At 40.1% G+C, this 20,658-nt stretch overlaps 1 protein-coding gene across 2 annotated transcripts in view; it reads left to right on the forward strand.

Annotated features, from left to right (window-relative positions):
* mut (methylmalonyl CoA mutase) overlaps nucleotides 1–20,658 on the forward strand; it is a 30,695-nt gene that overhangs the window by 4,953 nt on the left and 5,084 nt on the right. For both annotated transcript variants that reach the window (XM_010882165.4, XM_034287798.1), the window contains 8 exons: nucleotides 1,657–1,828; nucleotides 2,278–2,526; nucleotides 4,644–4,755; nucleotides 6,249–6,364; nucleotides 10,196–10,311; nucleotides 10,719–10,850; nucleotides 14,024–14,171; nucleotides 20,012–20,179. In XM_010882165.4, coding sequence (XP_010880467.2) covers nucleotides 1,657–1,828; nucleotides 2,278–2,526; nucleotides 4,644–4,755; nucleotides 6,249–6,364; nucleotides 10,196–10,311; nucleotides 10,719–10,850; nucleotides 14,024–14,171; nucleotides 20,012–20,179 — 1,213 coding nt within the window. The remainder of the gene's footprint in view (nucleotides 1–1,656; nucleotides 1,829–2,277; nucleotides 2,527–4,643; nucleotides 4,756–6,248; nucleotides 6,365–10,195; nucleotides 10,312–10,718; nucleotides 10,851–14,023; nucleotides 14,172–20,011; nucleotides 20,180–20,658) is intronic.

Here is a 20,658-nt window from a genome sequence, read left to right on the forward strand (position 1 = left end):
CAAAAGTTCTGAACGTTTTGTTGTGCTAGCAACATTTGAGGGTTGACCTGGTAGCTACAAACTGTTCTAGCTACTGTTGAAGTCTAACACTTCCCCAAGTTGGTTTGTTGGAAAGGAGAATAAAACACCAGGAGTCAGGTCAATTACCGTATCATATGTCCATTTATTACAGAAGCTTCTGGAGACACGTGTCGCCGCACAATGTCTAAGGATCAACAGTCAAAACATCATTTTATACTTCAACTACGCCAAAAAGATAGAGTCGTTAAGTTCACAAAGCAAGTGTGCTATTGGTCCAGTTCCAGTTCTATTCCTTATAAGGATAAATGCAAGTAACCCCTTGCCCCCCTTGTGGTTTCTGTGATGTCTGTCCGACTATGTGTGTGTGTCTCTGACCTGTGACCTGTTTCTCAAAAGACAGACATACCAAATCTTTCTCTCCCCCGGCAACCGCTTGAACAGGGTTTCCTATTCTCCTACTTGCTCCTTCAGGTTCAGCTCATATTACAAACATTTAATATTTTGTTTAATTGGTTACAACAGCTTACAACAGTTCACTAACTTATACAATCAATACATCTACATTGGTTACAACAGCTTACAACAGTTCACTAACTTATACAATCAATACATCTACATTGGTTACAACAGCTTACAACAGTTCACTAACTTATACAATCAATACATCTACACTACAGAAGCTGTAAAGGTAGTTTGAGTGTGTATTTGGCAGCTTTTTGTTAGTTTTAGTCATTGTAATTATGTGAGCCATACTTTTTACAAATAATATTTTATATATTTACAAATGTTTTTAAGGAAATGTAATTAATCACAATTCTTCAACCAGAAAGTATTCAGTTTTGTGATGATTTAGCCTACAGCAGTCAACCTGTTGAATAAAATATGAATCAAACGACAGAAATACTTTGAAAAAGAAACCTGAGAAACCTTGGGTCCTGCCATTCATGTGGATGTTACTTTGACACGTACCACCTACCTGAGCATTGTTGCAGACCATGTGCACCCTTTCATGACAACGGTATTCCCTGATGGAATTGGCTTCTTTCAGCAGGATAATGTACCCTGCCACAAAGCAAAAATGGTTCAGGAATGGTTTGAGGAACCCAACAAGTTCAAATTCCCCGGATCTCAAAAGTGTAGTTTGTTTTATGTTTCTGAATATTATGTAATGCTCTTATTCACTTTTACATTTCAGTCATTAGGCAATCTTATCCAGAGCAACTTACATGCACAATTTTGGATAAGCAAAGACACACAAAAGATCAGGGATTAGTCACCTTTAAGTTACTGGCACAGTGTCCTGACACTCTAACCACTGGGCCATTAGAACCAGTCACCTTTAAGTTACTGGCACAGTGTCCTGACACTCTAACCACTGGGCCATTAGAACCAGTCACCTTTAAGTTACTGGCACAGTGTCCTGACACTCTAACCACTGGGCCATTTGCTGCCCTGTTTTGTTGCTGTGTAAAGTCTACAACCAAAGCAGTCCAGTTTGTAGATCTTCACATTTAATAAAATAATGTCACAGACAGTATAGTACAGTAAAAATATTTGAATTTATACCAGTTACCACAATACACCGCCAAGCCTTATTTTACAGCTAAACTCTAACCTTTTTTCTCCCCTCTCCAGGTTGTCGTTCTTCTGGGGTATTGGTATGAACTTCTACATGGAGATAGCCAAGCTTAGGGCAGGCAGGAGGCTGTGGGCCACGCTCATCAAGGACAAGTTCAAACCCAAACTGGACAAGTCTCTGCTCCTCAGGACCCACTGTCAGACTTCTGGTTGGTCCCTCACTGAACAGGTGGGGTGAGAAAATCCACAATAACTTTGGGTTAAAAGTTCATTTTTCATTTTTACTAAAATATCTCTAGTGATAGACAATATGGAGACAAAATTTGGATTGTATTTTAAATGTAATTATTTCTGTGTGATTTCAAATTGTTGGAATAAATGTGAGCCCTATTAGAGCTAATATTATCTTAGCCCTAGCAAGTGAATTTAGCTAAAGCCACTTATTCCTCTGGTTGTACCTGCTAGGAGTTTACATTAAGTTTATCCATAGAAAACAACATTTTGCCATCTGCTACTTACATCTTGGCCATTTATAGCCTTCATTCATAACTTTAAAAACACTGGGTCATTAGGTCTTAATTAGGAACCTCCTTAATCTGGGGAACACAGGGCTGTACTTTTACTTAATACCTGTCTGTTAATTAATCTGTTCCCTGTTGTGTATTCTGTTGTCTCCAGGACCCATACAACAATGTGGTCCGTACAGTGATTGAGGCTATGGCTGCTGTGTTCGGGGGGACTCAATCTCTACACACCAACTCTTTTGACGAGGCTCTGGGTCTCCCCACTGTAAAGAGCGCCCGCATCGCCCGCAACACCCAAATCATCATCCAAGAGGAGTCTGGGATACCCAAGGTCGCCGACCCCTGGGGAGGGTCACATATGATGGAGTCTCTGACTGACGACGTCTACAACACTGCTCTGAAGGTGAAGGGGTTAAGAGCGAGATGAGACAATAACCCAAGAAGAATCAACACCGAACATAGCACAGGAGTTGTGCTAATAGTGATCTATATTCAATCAATCAAATGTATTAATTGTCACAAAGTGCTTTTAAAAAACACCCAGCCTGAAACCCCAAATAGCAAGCAACAACAGTGGATAGGAAACGTGCTTGATGCACAGTGGCTAGGAAAACTCAAAACCTAAGAAACAAAGAGAGGAACCAGGCTCTGAAGGGTGGCCAGTCCTCTTCTGGAAGTACTTGGTGAACATTTTAAGAGTACACATTGAAATAATTAATACATGCATGTGGGCAGTGTCCAGAGTCTGTAAAACATAATCAGTCAGCAGCATTACCAGATGGACAAGGACAGGACAATCGGGGGGTGGAATGGTCAGCGGAGTGGCAGCTGGAATTGTCAGGTATTATAAGCTACTTAATCTGCAACACAACCAGGGGGACTTTGGACAGGGACAGCTACAAGTCTTTTGGGCCTGGTAGTCCTTAGTTGTGGTTCAAGGGTTCATGTCCTTCTAAGATTAAATGGAGCAGGATACAAGGAAAATGTAGAGTGCATTCTTTAGATTTACTTTAGAGAACTGACCCTACTGCCCCGGCACAATAATATTGCTGTGTAAGACCTTTGTGTGGAGACATAAAGTAGCCTATGTTAGACATAGGAACTTTGAAATGAAATGGGCTTGCTATTTGACAGTTGACAGCTACAACGCTATATAGGACAGTTGACCGCTACAACGGTATATAGGACAGTTGACCGCTACAACGGTATATAGGACAGTTGACCGCTACAACGCTATATAGGACAGTTGACCGCTACAACGCTATATAGGACAGTTGACCGCTACAACGATTGATTTCCTGCCTGTTGGGCCCTGTCCGGGGCCTCCCCCGGGTAGGGCCACAGTGTCACCGGACCCCCCCTCTCAGTTCCAAGGTGTTATGCTGCTTTATTATTGTGCTGGGGGATATGAGGGATGTACTACAAATATTTCTCCATGAGTTTCTGGTCCACACCTGCGGATTACCTGGTTTGGGGGGCCCGTTGCTGTCCCTGTCCTTGTCCACCTGGTCATACTTCTGACCTAGTCTAAAATCAAATAGCCTCTGGATTTAACCCAGATAAATGTATTTATTATTCCAATTGGACTCTTAATATCTCACCCGGCACAGCCAGAAGAGGACTGGTCACCCCTCTGAGCCTGGGTCCTCTCTAGGTTTCTTCCTAAAAAACTTCCTAGGGAGTTTTTCCTAGCCACTGAAATTCAACACTACTGTTGTTTGCTCCTTGGGGTTTAAGGCCGGGTGTCTCTGTAAAGCACTTTGTGACAACTGCTGTTGTAAAAAGAGCTTTATAAATACATTTGATTGATTGATTGGTTTAGGGCTCTCCTGTCTAAAAATGAGTAGATTGGCATTTTGAAAAATGTATTTCTTTCATGTAACTCACACCCTATGTTTAAATGAAATCAACTATATGCACTGGGTGTGCATAATATATACACGCTCACAGTCCACACAGTAGACAAACTAAAAAAAATTGGTGCTGAAATTAAGCCACTTTTGACCCCTTTTTCTCTTTTTATGCACACAGCAATGCTAATGACTCGCCAAAATGTTGTGGTACTAAACAAACACCTGACGAAAATCGTTCAGTGTCACTGTTGTGAATGACCACCATCCGGTACACTGCTTTAATAATATTGACAGGAATTAGACAGGTATCTCAGAAGAAATAAATCATTTAAATGTAAATTGTGTCAGTACTACAATAGTTGTATAAAAAGCATTACTGCTATAATGCATTATTCTATTTATCATTATAACATGCATTTAAGGCAATATTTTGCAATGTAAATATTTATAACCTGAGTCCCTACTTTGAAGTCAGGATTATAGTTCAGGGGTCACTCACATTTCAGTGTGTCAAGATACCAAGGGGTCTAAGGTGCTCTTCATGTAATATGTTCAGAATGCCTACATTTTGGTTCTAGCATGTTCTATTATTTTTAATGGTTGTTTGTATTGATTGTTTCTGTGTTTAAACATGTTACATGTTTATCCCATGGTTGTCCCCCTGTAGTTTATCAATGAGATTGAGGAAATGGGAGGCATGGCCAGAGCTGTGGCCGAAGGCATCCCTAAACTACGCATTGAGGAGTGTGCTGCTCGCAGACAAGCTCGCATAGACTCCGGTACTTCAGCAATACACGCGCACACACACAGACTTGCGCAGAGCAGACCAACTTGCAGCCAAGTCCTTCTCTCCACTTCCCTGTCTGCTCCTCATCCATCCATCATCTCTCCATCTCTACTTTCATAATCTCTCGCCCATCATTTTACATTAACATGTTTCCACGTTAGTCATTTGCTGATGTTGTTATCCAGAGTGACTATAGTTAGGTTAATTTAAAGCTAGGTGGTGCATCTACACAACCCAGTGGTAGTAGGTACTGAATGACGTATCTATCAGCAGTGACAGTGACTGAAGGCTGCTAAATGGACGGGGACTCTGCTGACCTTGCTTTCAGGGGAAGTTGGTTCCATCACTGGTATTCAAGAACCGAGAGGAACTTTGACTGTCGTTAGTGGTAGCTGTTCTGCCGTTGGAGTGGGACGGCTAAGGTCATACTCTATGAATGTTAAGGAAAGCGGACATGCCTTAACCCAAAGGAAAAGCATCTCCATCTTGTTGAGGTTGTGCATTAGTTCAGATCAAGATAGCGGTTTTATAGTCTAACTTCAGTCAGAACCATGACCTGTTGTATTTGATGTCTTAGGTCTTTTTAACAGTTCGTTTCTACTTCAGACAACATGTCTCAATGAATGGTGTCCCGAGACCATAGCAAAGTCTTTGGCTCATATTCTTTAGTATTCAAGATAAACTAAGAACATGGAACACATGCGATTCCCGTGTCTTCCACAAGGGGTCATGGTTATGTTGGTCTACGGAGACGTGCCAGAACAGCGGTGCTAGAAACCATGCATCAAACAAGTAACCATGCCGAGGATATGAACTGTCCCACAATGTAGCTGAAAGCATTGTGGAGTGAGCCAGTAGCTGGGGTTGGCTTTCATCTGTCCGTTCCTGTAATCTTAACACAGGTGGAGATGAGACCTCTGTGTTCTCCAGATCAGCAGCCTGGAATGAAAGCTTTGTGTGCCTGCTATATCGACTGGAGTGACAGAACGTACACCCCACAAGGCCATGGTTAACAGATGACTATCTAACTTGTTTCACTTTTGCATCTGTCCGATGGCCGCCCAGGCCGAGTGGGGTCAACGTAGTGAGGTTGCAGGGCTACTGGTGTGTGTTTGTGAACGGGTTCTGCCCCTCTGGCGAGCAAGGAAGCCCAGGCGAACGCTACGTCTTTGTTATGCGCTATGAGGGTGGGAGAGGAAGGATGATGGATTAATGGTGTAGAGATGATGCCGCTCAGGTAGGACTTACTGAGGTGGAAACCGAACACCGAAGTGCAATTTGCAGGGGGGGGGCATGGTCGTTAGTGAGGTGAAAAGAGAAAGCTAATGTGGAAATCGAGCTGAAAAAGAATGTGTGTCTCTTGACCTATTTAAGCAGCAGCCAGCCAGGCAAGGGTACGTTCTAGAAGAGATTTTTGTGGGTGTAATGGGTGTGTGTTTGCTTCTGTCTCCTCTCTGAGAGCGTGTGTCTCTGGTTGAATCCCAGGTTCTGAGGTGATTGTTGGGGTGAATAAGTACCGCCTGGAGAAAGAGGAGTCGGTGGATGTGCTGGCTATTGATAACACTGATGTACGCAACAAGCAGATCGAAAAACTGAAGAAGGTCAGTGACCCAGTAGCACCTAGAATCAATACATAATTAAAACGCTGCACTCTGCCATTTTGCCCTGCTGCTGCTTTGTCCTGGAAGGCAAACCTCCCCAACACACACACCCACACACACTCAAACCGCATTTCGGTCGACAGGGTTAAAATGATCCAAAGGTCAGAAATATCTAGACACTCATGGCTGCTGGACACTATTCTTTTTACTGCTAGGCTGCCCATGGCCGCCAACACAGACACACGCTGCTTAGTTGCTTTGCCCTTAAACCCCTCAAATCGTCCTGTGGGCATTACTGTGATGCTTTGGGAAATCCCAATGTCTGTACAAGACGTATTTTGTGATGAATGTATTCACTGTTGATGAATGCTGCCCCTGGTAAGTATATTTCTCATAAGATGTTTGGATTCAATGTTTCCATTCATCGTATCTAAGGCAGTTATTCTTGACCTTGCAAGGGTTTACTTATCTCACTCATTGAAATGCAAATCAATTTATACATTTTTTTACATGTGTTTTTCTGGATTTTTTTGTTATTCTGTCCCTCACTGTTCAAATAAACCTACCATTAAAATTATAAACTGATAATTTCTTTGTCAATGGGCAAACATACAAAATCAGCAGGGGATCAAACATTTTTTTCCCTAACTGTATGTTGTTCATATTATTGTGAATACATAGGTCATCAATCTTTAGATAATCTCCAGAGATGTGAAAGGTTTTTTATGTAAAATCAGATTTTCCGTCCTTTCCAATGGGGTATGCTTATTTTTTCACATGACTATAAGTCATGAGACTGGAGGTCAGCAGAACCTTTGCAATAAAGGATTTCATAACCATGGCATGACATTAAATTACAAATGAGACCATGATACAAAACAAATCCTTATTGTCTCAGTATCTTCTCCTGATGCCTTTATGCCCATGCAAATTATAGTAATAGTCTATTGTAACCTCCTGGATCCAAGACCTAGATTTTATTGGCTGCCCAATTGTTTTTTTCTTTTCTTTGGACCAATCACATCAGCTCAGAAAAAGACTTGATGTCAAAAGGCCAATTAGTAATTGATACAGCTTCTCAGTCTTAGCTTGATGGAAATGGGCAGAGGAATAGCAGGCTTTTGACATCTAGGAACATTTTATAGAAAGTGCCTGAGAGAGTGTAAATGGGGTTCATGCCCATGGTGGAGTGTTACCATGGTGAGCTCCAGGACATGACCACTATGGTGCCACCAGTATATGAACCTAGGCCGCAATACATCTGAATATTAGTCCAACCTGAAAATAAAACATTTAAATGAATTCAGTACAGAGAGCCCACCATTTTGGCATTCACTTTTTTTACTTGTAATGTTTGAATTATAATAATAATTTGGTATAAATATTTTGCACCAGTGACACCTCAAGGTCTGTTCTGAAAAATATTGTTCTGTTCAACATTTTGAAAAGTCACCTCTAGGGCATTCCAGTAATAGTGATATCTAGAGTGTAATAGTATGAGTGGATAATCGAAGTAGATCTTTACTGACAAGAAGACGTTTGTGTACATAGTGATGTGGGCCACAGTGTAATTACCTCCATCTGCTTCCATGAATGTCACTTGGCATTGAAACAGAGAGACATGGCTGATCAGGCATGAAGAAACCGTCAAAAAGGTTAATGTCTATAAGAAAAAGTTCTGTCTATTTGGAGTGATCCCTTCAGGCTTTAGGCATTAGCCTCAGAACCAATCCTATACTTGACAATAGGTCTATTTCCTAGAATGATGGGTGAGGGAGAAAGGAATCTTAGGAGCAGAGGTCATGTAGGTGGTGCAGTGGTCTGCGGCACTATTTCATAGCCCCAAGCCCAACAGAAGAGAACTTTTGTCAACCAGAAATTTCTTTGGCCGTATTGCATTCCAGCAACTCCGGTACCTGCAATGCTTACTGAGGTTGCCGGGGTAACAATTTAATAAACATTTGCAGGTATTGAGTTTGAACATTGATTGTTGGTATCTGAAATGGTGCATTTTACATAAAGCAATTTTTGGTGAGGGGTGTTATGCCAGGGCGTCTTGATCGGTACATCTGACTCACAGACATTGAGTGTGAAGCATTTTTAGTATGAAGCATTGTGTGTTGAAATGTCTTGACTGGTGTATGTACTCTTTGGGGTAACTAAGAAATGTCTTTGGTCATTGACAAGGTGAGGACCTGTGGCGCATCTGGACAGTGTATTTGTCCTCTTTCTCAGTTGTGCACAGGGGCCTCCCTCAACTCTTTCTATTCTGGTTAGAGCCGGTTTGTATTGTTCTGTGATGGGAGTAGTTACTGTTGTATGAGATCTTCAGTTTCTTTGCAATTTCTTGCATGAAATAGCCTTCATTTCTCAGAACTTTTCTCAGAACAAGTATGCACTGATGAGTTTCAGAAGAAAGTTATTTGTTTCTGGCCATTTTTAGCCTGTAATTGAACCCTCAATTGCTGATGCTCCAGAAACTCAACTAGTCTGAAGAAGGCTTTTTTTTTTGCTTTTTTTAATCAGCACAACAGTTTCCAGCAGTGCTAACATAATTGCAAAGTTGCTTTCTAATGGTCAATTAGCCTTTTAAAATGAGGAGCTTGGATTAGCAAGCCTTTTAAAATGATTAACTTGGATTGGCAAACACAATGTGCCAGTGGAACACAGTAGTGATGGTTGCTGTTAATGGGCCTCTGTACACCTATGTCGATATTCCATTGAAAATCTGCCATTTCCAGCTACAATACTAATTTACAACATTAAAAATGTCAACTTTGTATTTCTGATCAATTAGATTTTGTTTTAATGGACAAAGGATGTGCTTTTCTTTCAGAAACTAAGACCTTTCTAAGTGAACCCAAACTTTTGAACGGTAGTGGACATGGGGGTGTGTTTGCACTGCCCTAACCTTGAGGCCCCGTGTCAGTTAACACTTTGACTTACTAGCATTAGGAACCAATTATTTTCTTGCGAAGTCCATATCTTGGAAGCTGCAGTCTTTGATTGGAAACCCATCATTAAGTTGTTAATGTACTTTGAAGAGTGTGTCGGGGGATAAATTCAGGGTTTTTAATAGAAACTGGGTGGGGTCCCTTAGAAGGTTTTTTAGAGGGAAAATGTAAACTGATATTTAAAATCACTCATTTTAATAGTTCTTTCAGGATCCCACAATTGAATCATGTATTTGACCAATTAGGCTTCAGAGTTCACCAAGATCACCATTATATTGGAAGGTATTGTTTTTTCTTTAAAATGTTGTTTTACAAGATTCATTATGACTGAAATATGACCGGGATATCAAATTCCATAAAGTAGGAAGAATATACTGTGTGCATGTATATTGACCCACCTAATCTGGAGCAGGTCAGATTTGCTAATTAATCTGTCAGTCCGGCACAGTAGATTTGTCACTCCGATAGATAAACAACAAGACATATTTTGTTGCTTTTCTTTAAAGTTCATAAAAGGTTAAGTAGTAGTCCCCAGGCCACTGGTTGATATATGGTCATGTATGGTTTTGCGCTGCTTTGGGAGGCCTTGGTTCAGGTTAATTCCAACATGGACTGTACAAGAAGCCTGAATAGTGTTTCCCAAAAGAGAGGGGAAGCTATTTACTGCAAATAATTAAACCCCATTAAAATCCTAATGACATAAACAGTCCCTGGAGTGAATTGGCAGCAGAACCTGAGCATAACTTTATTGATGTACCACCCAAGGCATATCCCATGTCTGTTTTTATTTAGAAAGAGGCAGAGTTACAATTCGTCATGTCCCAAGTTAGCCCCAAATATATTTTTTGATACGTAAATCTAAGAGTCTCTGCTCCAGGTGAGAGCAAGTCGTGACACTGAGGAGGCGAAGAAGTGTCTGTCGGCCATAGAGGAGTGTGCTCGTACCAGGGAGGGGAACCTACTGGAGCTGGCTGTGGCAGCTGCTCGAGCCAGGTGAGAAACGTAAAGGGACTTTACCAGTAGGATATTTATGAGTAAGCTAAAAATGTAATAGTATACCAGGTAGATATTGTCGAAAACAGCTATCGTGCTGCTACATGATCACACTGGAAATGAACTTGGTTTACACAAGTATGCAGTGTCCTAGGAGGCTATGATAATTGAAAGACTAGAGACTTTAGATTTTGGTCCCTGCAGATTGATGGGTAACCACAAAGCATAATTAGCCGATTCAGGTGTACTGGTTTTAGATTAGCTCAAGCAGTATGAGCTGCCAACTCCTGGTTATATGGAGTATTGAAGCTGAACTGGCAGGCAGTATTGAATGATAGCCAAGGGAAGCCCGCCTGTTCTATGTGATTAGAAATGTTATTGAGGTTATTTTGTTGTGTAATCCCCAGATGTTCGGTAGGGGAGATCACCAATGCCATGAAGGCTGTGTTTGGGGAACACAAAGCCAGTACCAGGATGGTGAGTGGAGCTTACCTCAGTGAGTTTGGAGAACATGAGGAGATCTCCACAGCACACAACCGGTAAGAGCCCGAAAGACAATAGCACCCTGAGACCACAAAAAATACACAAACATAGTATTTGAAAAGCTCAGGATGTGTTAAAAAGCAGTTTTTGTTTTTTTTAAGCAGAAATAATTTTGTCTGTGGTTAGGCAGGTCAAATGCTAAAGAAAATGTATTTCTTCAAATATCTTTTTATCAACAGTAGCCGGAAAATAACTTCCAGTGCAAGTGAGACAAATAAGATGAAAGCCTTTGATAACAAAGGCTTTCATGAACTTTGTTAGGAGTTGATAATGAAATGACTGACAGAAAGCCATGACTCTGCTCTGTGGAACTAGAACAACAGGAATAAAAAAAAAAAGAAACATCTGCAATTTCTTTCAGAATAAAGGTCATGTGCTTATTAAAATGCATCTCTCTGTTTGCTCATTAGGAGTAGGGTGTCAGAATGGCGTGCTAACACCGCAGATGATAGCAAAACAAAGACTGTCACTAGAGCTGGGCGATAGGATGACACAATCGTTTATGTCAAAAACAATGTTGAACAATATTTGAACTTGACTTGCGCTACCGGGTCAGCGTGCACATTAGAACCAATCAGATAACAATGGTCTCTCTGTTTCCCTTTTTAACATAGGCCATGTTCTTCATGTTCAAAAACATACTGTATGTAGTAGGTGGAATATTTTCCAAATGCATGAGTACAATGAAGGTTGTAGAAAGAGCAAGGGAGGATGTCTGATTGGGAATCCGTTTTTCCTCCTCTTCCCTTTCATGATCAACCAGCTAATGGAATTTCTAATGGATGTCCATTGTAGAAAGTATTTCTTGCAAAGTTTTATTGAGAGAGAGAATAGCAAAACAACTGCAAAATGGACTTTCCACATAGGGAAGTCCAGTGTTTCAGCTTCTTTTTTTCCCGACGCCGGGGGGGGGGGGTTGCGGGCAAACCCCCTGGTGTCAACAACACAGAATGTTCAATGCCTGAAATGCTAAAACGTCCTCTCTGTACACCATTCAACTTTATTTTCTGAACATTATTTGACAATACTGTCTTAACATAATTCCCTAATAATAACCTAAGTACTCACTCTTACCCATTCTCTAAAACTGTTCATGAATCGCCTCCCAGACTCCTGGTAAAAGCCACTAGCTACTAAATAATGAGGCAATGTAAATTCCATGTACAGTATAGTATGTTGCATTGGGGAGGTGTTGCAAAGAGGGAGTAGTAAATATAGTTTTACTGGATGTAGCACACAGTGCCCCATGATTTCACATTATATTTGTAACTTTAAAAACTCTCCTGATTTATTTCATACAATGAATTCACTGCGGCACTGAATACTTTATTCTCAAAAAGTATCCCTTGTACATTACAGTGCGGGGATTGAAAACATAGTGTGGTTGGATTTATGACACCATCCCTTTCCAAAGCTAATGAGCACAGGCAAATTAACAACAGTAACATTAAAATATGATTTTTATATTAGATATGTTCTTTGCGTTACCTTACATAAGCTCTAACCATTTATCAGTGTGCTTCATCTTATATTCTTTAACTTATGTGAAGTATTATTTAAATGGTCATTTTGTTTCATTTATATTTCTCCCACATATTCTTTTTCCTTTTTTTTTTTTTTAAGACAAAATACGAAAACCGGAGCCAGTTACGTTTCTCTGACCTCACTTACTAGCTTGTTGCTCCAAACGTCATGTACCAGACGCTGTTGCCCTACTCTGATGCTCATGTCATATTAAACTGTGCGCAGTGGTAAACTGCGCTCAGGATGTAATTTTTTTAAACATTTCATATATTATTCTCTTTCTGTGGCGCAGCACAATTGAGTAGTGGTGAGCCGCTGCTGTTATTGCAATAAGAGGGAGACACTGAACGTCTATAGAATAATGAAGCTACTGTTGGAAATCTCTACTTGAACCAGTGGCAGCCTGTCCATTAGGGCGTTAGGGGCGGAGCCTCACCTTGGATGATGTTACAAACTTGGATAAGTCTCAGAAATGCGTTTACATTTTGCTACTGAAATACATATTGTTTAAAACAAGCCGCTATATGGCAATGAGTCATCAGCCTACCCGAGGTTGGGCCTCCTCTGGCAGACCAGGAAGCTGTACCATTTTTGCTATCTTGGTTGTTGTCAAATGTGTTAGTTTTTTGTCATCGTTTTTTGAGATGACATCCTGGCTGTAGCTTACTAGCAAAGCAACCACGGCAACAATGTTGTAGAAGGGATTGTTAGATTAGTCTTTTAAATACCTTCATATGTTCATATGTTAACCTTCAAATGTTAACTAGAAATAATAAATACATTATTATTTCTAGTTAACCGAGACATCTCTCTCTTATTTCTTCAAACAAGTTGTAAGAATAAGAATCTCTAACTGTTTAGTTAATGTTCTTGTTATTGATCTAGTTATATTTTATATTAACCTTTCTTTTTTCTTCTTCTCTACAGTGCAGACTGCTGCATTATTTGCGATCAATATTCCATTGTTAATGTCTGTCTGGTTGTCTCACAAACAACTTCATTTACTAGAGCTAAAAAAAATATTATACCAAAACAAAATGCTGTCTATGTTACAAATGTTAAAAGAGGGAGGGGTTCCATGCATCCCTTGTTTTGAGCTTTCATGCTGTCAGATAGCACTATAGATAGCACTATATAAAAATAGTTTTTGTGGAAATGTTTGTTTGATTTCAATACGTCCATTCTGCAGTGTTAATAGATATTAATCTATTTGGTTTAATTCCAATTACATTGTCTGGGGGAAAGTCTGTAAACAAGAAAATCAGTGTGAAGATATTTGCTAGTGAGGTTTGAAGAAAAACTCATCTCTATTGGAAGCAATATTGTAATACTTTGCATTTATTTAGTATTATTTAGTATTATTTAGTAGCATCTTTTCATCTTAATGATGAAGCAAGGAGGCCTATTTTTGCCAGTCTGGCCACTACACATCATGGTTGCAAGCATTGGGACACAACCTAGAATATTTTTGTACAAAAGAGAACCAAAAACATGTCTCTCTTCAATTCACCTGACTCCTTCCTGTTTCATTCATCTTTGTGATCTGTTTCGAATTAATGTAACCCAGCTATCACCACATTCCGTAATATGACCTCTGCTACCCTGTCTGTCACTGTTTCTAAGGTGGTTGTGTATCTTCTTACAGTGTGGTGAGTTTTAAAAAGCATGAGGGCAGGAACCCTCGTCTGCTGGTTGCCAAGATGGGCCAGGACGGCCATGACAGGGGGGCAAAAGTTATCGCTACGGGATTTGCTGATCTGGGATTTGATGTCGACATTGGGCCTCTCTTCCAGGTGAGGAAAGAAACTAGCTGCTGGACATGAGATATTAATACTACTTTAACAGAAAAGAATGACCTCAGTTCAGTTTGGGTGAAGATCATCTGAAATCCAGCACTACTGTTGTTTGCTCCTTGGGGTTTAAGGCCAGGTGTCTCTGTAAAGCACTTTGTGACCACTGCTGTTGTAAAAAGGGGTTTATAAATAAATTTGATTGATTGACATAAATTGATTGAGATAGGAATTTGAAGAAACTCAGATAAAAATTGAAGGATTTGTATTTGAGCTTTATAAAGTGGATATAAAAAGTCTACACAGCCCTGTTAAAATGCCATTTGTTTGAGATGTAAAAGAATGAGACAAAGATAAATCATGTCAGAACCTTTTCCACTTTTAATGTGACCTATTATGTGAACAATTCAATTGAAAAACAAATCTTCAAGGGGGAAAAAATTACAAATAAAAACCTTACAATAACCTGATTGCATAAGTGTGCACAACCTCTTATAACTGGGGATGTGGCTGTGTTCAGAATTAACCAATCACATTCAAACTCTGAGATGCAACATTTTCTTAGTTGCATCTCAGAGCAAAAGCCATGGACTGCAGAGAGCTTCCAAAGCATCAGAGGGATCTCATTGTTGAAAGATATCAGTCAGGAGAAGGGTACAAAATAATTTCCAAAGCATTAGATATACCATGGAACACAGTGAAGACAGTCATCATCAAGTGGAGAAAATATGGCACAACAGAGACATTACCAGTAACTGGACATCCCTCCAGAATTGATGAAAAGACTAGAGGAAAACTGGTCAGGGAGGCTTCTAAGAGGCTTACAGCAACATAAAAGGAGCTGCAGGAATTTCTGGCAAGTAATGGCTGTGTGCTACATGTGACAACAATCTCCCGTATTCTTCATATGAATGGGCTATGGGGTAGGGTGGCAAGACGGACTCCCAAAAGCATTTGGGAAAATGTGTTATGGTCTGATGGAACCTAAGTTGAACTTTTTGACCGTAATTCCAAAAAATATGTTTGGGGCAAAAACAACACTGCACATCACTCAAAGAACTCCATACCAGGTTATTGTGAGTTTTTTATTTGTAGTTTTTCCACCTCGAAGATTTCAAGTTGTTTTTCAATTGAATTATTCACATTATAGGTCACATTAAAAGTGGAGAAAATTCAGACATGATTTAAATTTGTCTCATTCTTTTACATCACAAAAACCTGTCATTTTAACAGGGGTGTGTAGACTTTTTATATCCACTGTAGTATATGAATGTGATCTCTGTGTACGTCTGGAAAATGGACAAAATCGATGTCTTTGAGCAGGTCGTTAATTTGAGTCAAGTTTAGTCCTGGCATCAAAGTTGTTTTATTCACAACGCAGCTAATTGTAAATGGTCAAGGCAGTTATTCACATAAAAGCACTGGATGGAAGATAGTATGCCAGCCACAGAACTGCAGTGTGGCATTTGGAACTCTGCATGTCAACGTCAAAAATGAAAATCATATATGGTGTGTGTCATCTTGATCAAGACTCCTTTTTAATGCCGGAACTCATCTCTGTCTGTGAGTGTGATTCATCCATCTGGTGAACTCTTTATAAATCCTTTGAAACAGGAAAAACTCCCAACATAGGGCTGGTGAACTTCAAAGCTGCATAGTCTCTGTTTCACCACAGTTTTCACAACCACACTAATTTCTGTCTTAGGTTCTGTTATTACTGCTCAAGTAGCCATTTCCCCTGTATTACCGTTAGTCCACCGTATCATTAGCAGGCAGCAGTCACAACATTTCCCATTTCGCTCCTCTTGCCCCTCTCACCGTCCTTCATGTCCAATCTACTTAAGCTTCCCTCATCCGCTCAGCATCTCTCCACTGCAGGATCAACAGCCCTACAGGGATAGGTCGAGGGGGATGCCTTTCATGCTGTGAATCAGTCATGTCATTAAACACAAACGCTGCAGGCTACATTGCCTCTGTTGCTTACCCCTGAGCCCTTGTTAAAACTTTCCAGTCAGTCCCTGAATCCAAAGAATAAATTTCAGTATTCTCCCTTATCTCAAATATTTTGATGTAGTTCTGTCTGCTAGGATATACTAATAAATTGGTTTGAGGAGTTAATGAGAAATTTGGTCAAATGAAAGTGTATATGGATGAACGCATAATGGTAAAGGTAGCAAAACTTTTTTGCCAGATACTTTTCTATTAAAAAGGATTTATAGTCAAGAATATCTTCTGAAATACCACAAGACTACAAATATGATCACAAGTGGGTTCCATCCAGGTCTTGATTGTCAGGTAAGGTTTATAGAAAATCAGAAATACTACAACTGTACAGTGTACAATGTATAGTTCTAGTATTTTTAGAGTTATACTGCTTTGGGGTAAGTTATTTTGTGTTGTTTTATTTGTTCATTCAATTGAGCAATTACATCAATCTAGCAGTTTGGTTGCTTAGTCTCCCAAGTTGCTAGTTCTTTCTTTTCAAATACAGCCATGGCCTAAATAGTGGCACCCAAGTATAATACACAATATCTTCTAGAAAGCTGTTGAAATTGTAGAATATTTTGGTATACACATTGTCACCTTGTTGTACAGCAGGATGTGACAAATTCAAAGGTAGGTTTTTGGTTTTCTTTCATAGTTCGAACAAATGAAAAAGTACACTGACAAAGATTATGCCCGACAAAGTGAAGTATTGCTTAAGCCATTCAACAACAATATTACAGTACAGGATGACAGGTTATACTGGGAGTTCCTAGTCAGTGCTCTCAATCAGCCTAAAGTAACATAAGCTCTTCATAATCACTGTTTTAAGTCATGTTTTGAGGACATTTGTTCTTCAAAAAGGGGGAGCAAGTCTTCCATGTTTATGAGGTTAACCATTTTTGCCAGCCATCTTCCAGCAATGTGGTCTGTGATTTCCAGTCCGTGAGAATAATTCAGAAAATGTTAACTAGGAGGCAGTGCAAAAATAGGTGGGCTAACCAACCGTTTGGTTTTGCATCTGTCACACTATGGAGAGACTTTGGTTTTAGATTAAGGTAGTCTGCATTACTTTGTATTGTATCAGTTGATGTCTGGCTTGAGCTTTGTTTGAGCGTAGTTTTATTCAAGTCAGGTTGAGGGTCTGTGTAATCGGGCTATAATATGGTACATTATTTGGAATTGAGTGCTTTTGGTATCAATTTAGAATCTGTTTTGTGGACATGAGAGAAGATTTGTGGATATAAGAGTAGAATGAGTAATTTGTAGTCACCAAATGTCCACTACATTCCAGGATTTGATTAAATTACACAAAACTTTGTTAGAAGTAATATTTGGTGTTGTGCATTCAGACAGGTTATCAAGATATAGATCAAGATAACAATTCAAGTCACCAGATATAATTACACCGATCAAAAAAGTTAAGGGAAAACCCAAATCACACATCGGGTCTCGATAAACGAAATATACTAAAGATCAAACTTAACTGTACATTGTGAAATTCATTGAGAATAAAATGATGTAACAACAGTCAATGGAAACCAAAATTGCCAACCTATTGAGGGCTGGATTCAAACTCACACCGAAAATCAATTGAAATTACAGGCTGTTCCAACTTGCGTGAATTTCATCACGGCAACTCATAATGTGACTCAGTAGTGTGTATGACCCCCTCATGCCTGTATGCACAATCAACATCATCTGGGCATGCTCCTGATGAGATGACTGATGGTGTCCTGGGACATCTCCCAGATCAGGGCATCAGTGAGCTCCTGGACAATCTCTGGCTCTACTTGGAGGTGATGGTTGAACTGATACATAACGTCTCAGAGGTTCTCAATTGAATTCAGGTCTGGGGAATGTGAGGGCCAATCAATGGCATCAATTACACCAGTACAGTCTCCATGCTCAGTCTCTGACATGAGGACCATATATATATATATTTTATATATATATATATATATATATGAGATTTCAAGTGCTTGAATATCATACCACTGTTGTGTGCTTGCCCGAGTGCCCAAGAACACAAACGTTCCCCATTACTAATTAGACATGTTTTATTCAAAAAACGAATTAGTACTTTACCATCTGTGTATAAACATAAGCCACAACTTATGCATACAAGTCTGACCTATTCCCCATGGGAATTGAACCTAGAACCTCTGGCGTTCCAAATTTTTCTCTGTCAAAGGGAATGGGTTTTCACGCAGACAATGACCCCAAACACAAAAAGAACCCAAGATTGGTTAAAGTAAAAATGCTTGAGTGTTCTGAAGTCACCAGCAATTAGTCAAAATGTAGGATTTTCTAGGTGAAACAGTGAAAATAGATAATTGTGAACACCAGGCACAGACATTTATCCCCAGCTTTTCAGTTTCTTTCAGATTACCACAGGTTACCATATTGAAATTACCTGTCTTCAATATACCTTTTGCAGCTAATCCATAACTATGTGTTTTCATTCCACCACCCAAGCAAGTTGGATTTAGCTTCTTGACTCCTGTTTCTGCAGATGCACAAATGGCCAGTGACTTTCATCATGGGTTTCTTCCTGTCAGTGTACAGCTCACATCATGCAGGATATTGATCATTTGTTCAAAGAAGCATTGGAAATGCCCAGTGAAGAGAGAATTAAGGGGGTGGGGTTTGTTACCAGGTTACTTTCTTCCAGATCATTTACCAGGCTGTAGGAATGGTTGCATTCCTTATCTTGTTTCATCCTGCTTGCAAGGATGAAAACCATGCTTTCCCTGTGCCAGGGCAGAAAAAAGCTTGACCTGTTTCTCTCGCACCATTTGGTGGATACCGTTTTCTAGGCCTACAGATGCATGCTAGTGCCTGAAAGCATAGGTGCCCATTCTACCAGGAGCGTGGCCACATTCTGGGCACCACTGAAAATTCGTTCTGACATTTGTGCGGCTGCCACATGGTCCTTTGCCCTGCGTTATTTGCAAGGTATTCTGAAGGTATTGTGAGCTGAGACATAATGAGATATAATGAGCCTATTTACTATGTTGGATTTCTTGTGTGTTATGGGTGGGTTATTACAGCGGGTGACTCCTGATTCTGAAAGTGGCTGTCTTTCCATTGTTCTGCTTTTGTCGAGTAGCACACGCGCACACTAATAACTAGTGTCTATATGCATGGCAACTTTGATCACTTCATTATGTTCGCTTCACTGTGGTTTAATCTGTATCACTGCACTTCCAAAGAGCTTCATTCTCTATCATTCCCCACTGTCTGTTTTAGTAAGTTGTACATGCCTGAATAAATATTTAAATGACACCATTTTTTCTGTCACCTCCTGATCTGATGGACAAGTGGCTGAAACAGCTTGATGCCAATTTGGCCAATATCTGCTAGAATTATGTATAATGTATTTTGTCCTTAGGTTTTTGTTGTAGGACACCCTGGTAGGCCTGCTTTGTGAAATAGCCAGAGAAGCATAAGTTAAAACAGTGATCACTGTATCTATGTGTCTATTTTTAATAAAGCGTGAATATTGCCAAAAAATTTCATTCCTTAGGGATGATCTCCAAAATTGTCTTGTGACTGTCTCTTCTCTGCCTTGTGTTTTGCTTTACATGTACCAGACCCCATTAAAATGGGTAATATTAGACTTTACAATTGGAAGGCATTAGGGCATTAAACAGCAGTTAATGTTGTTACATGAAATAATTCTGTGTTTTGCCCTTGTTATTGCAATTTAATAGACATTTACTTGACTGATTCTGACAGTAATAAGATGTAATAAGGATAGAATTTGGAATGATGAATCTTGTGTTTAAGTAAAACTGTGTGATTAAAATGAGAACTGTTTTAATACTGCTTTATTTCCCTCCTTTCTTCCTCAACAGACCCCCCTGGAGGTGGCCCAGCAGGCAGTGGATGCGGACGTCCATTGTGTTGGTGTCAGCACGTTGGCCGCAGGACATAAGACCCTGGTCCCAGAGCTCATCAAGGAGCTGCGCAACCTCAAACGACCTGACATCCTGGTCATCTGTGGAGGGGTCATCCCACCTCAGGTAACCTCTAACCCTTACCCAACCACAATTCGCCATCGCAACTCCGTTTCGCTAAATGTTTTGCTTGTAGAGAGATACGCCCTAAGAATCTTTCTTACTATTGCTCAGTTTATCTCTTCCTTGTTTATCTGTTCCTTGTTCCTTGATTACCAATAATCGCCCCCCTTGCTTTAACTGGGGATTTGGATGGGCCTCTCAAGAGTGTTGCATTTTTGTCTTTCTAGCAGTTTATCCCATTGCTGCGAAGAAACTCTGAAGCTCTGTTAGTGGCTATTAGGTTTTTAGTTACCTCCCTAACCAAGGCCATTCTTGCCTGGTTACTTTAGTTTGCCTGAACAGCCAGCTCAAGGATGAGTCTTGGGGGCTCTGAACTTCTTACATTTCACAATGATGGATCCCACTGTCCTCCTGGGAACAAACAATGTTGCACATTTTTTGTGTAACCTTCCCTTTTATACAAATCTGTTGATCTATTTCTC

This window comes from Esox lucius, chromosome 18 (assembly GCF_011004845.1).
Source record: "Esox lucius isolate fEsoLuc1 chromosome 18, fEsoLuc1.pri, whole genome shotgun sequence".
Classification (NCBI taxonomy): Eukaryota; Metazoa; Chordata; class Actinopteri; order Esociformes; family Esocidae; genus Esox; species Esox lucius.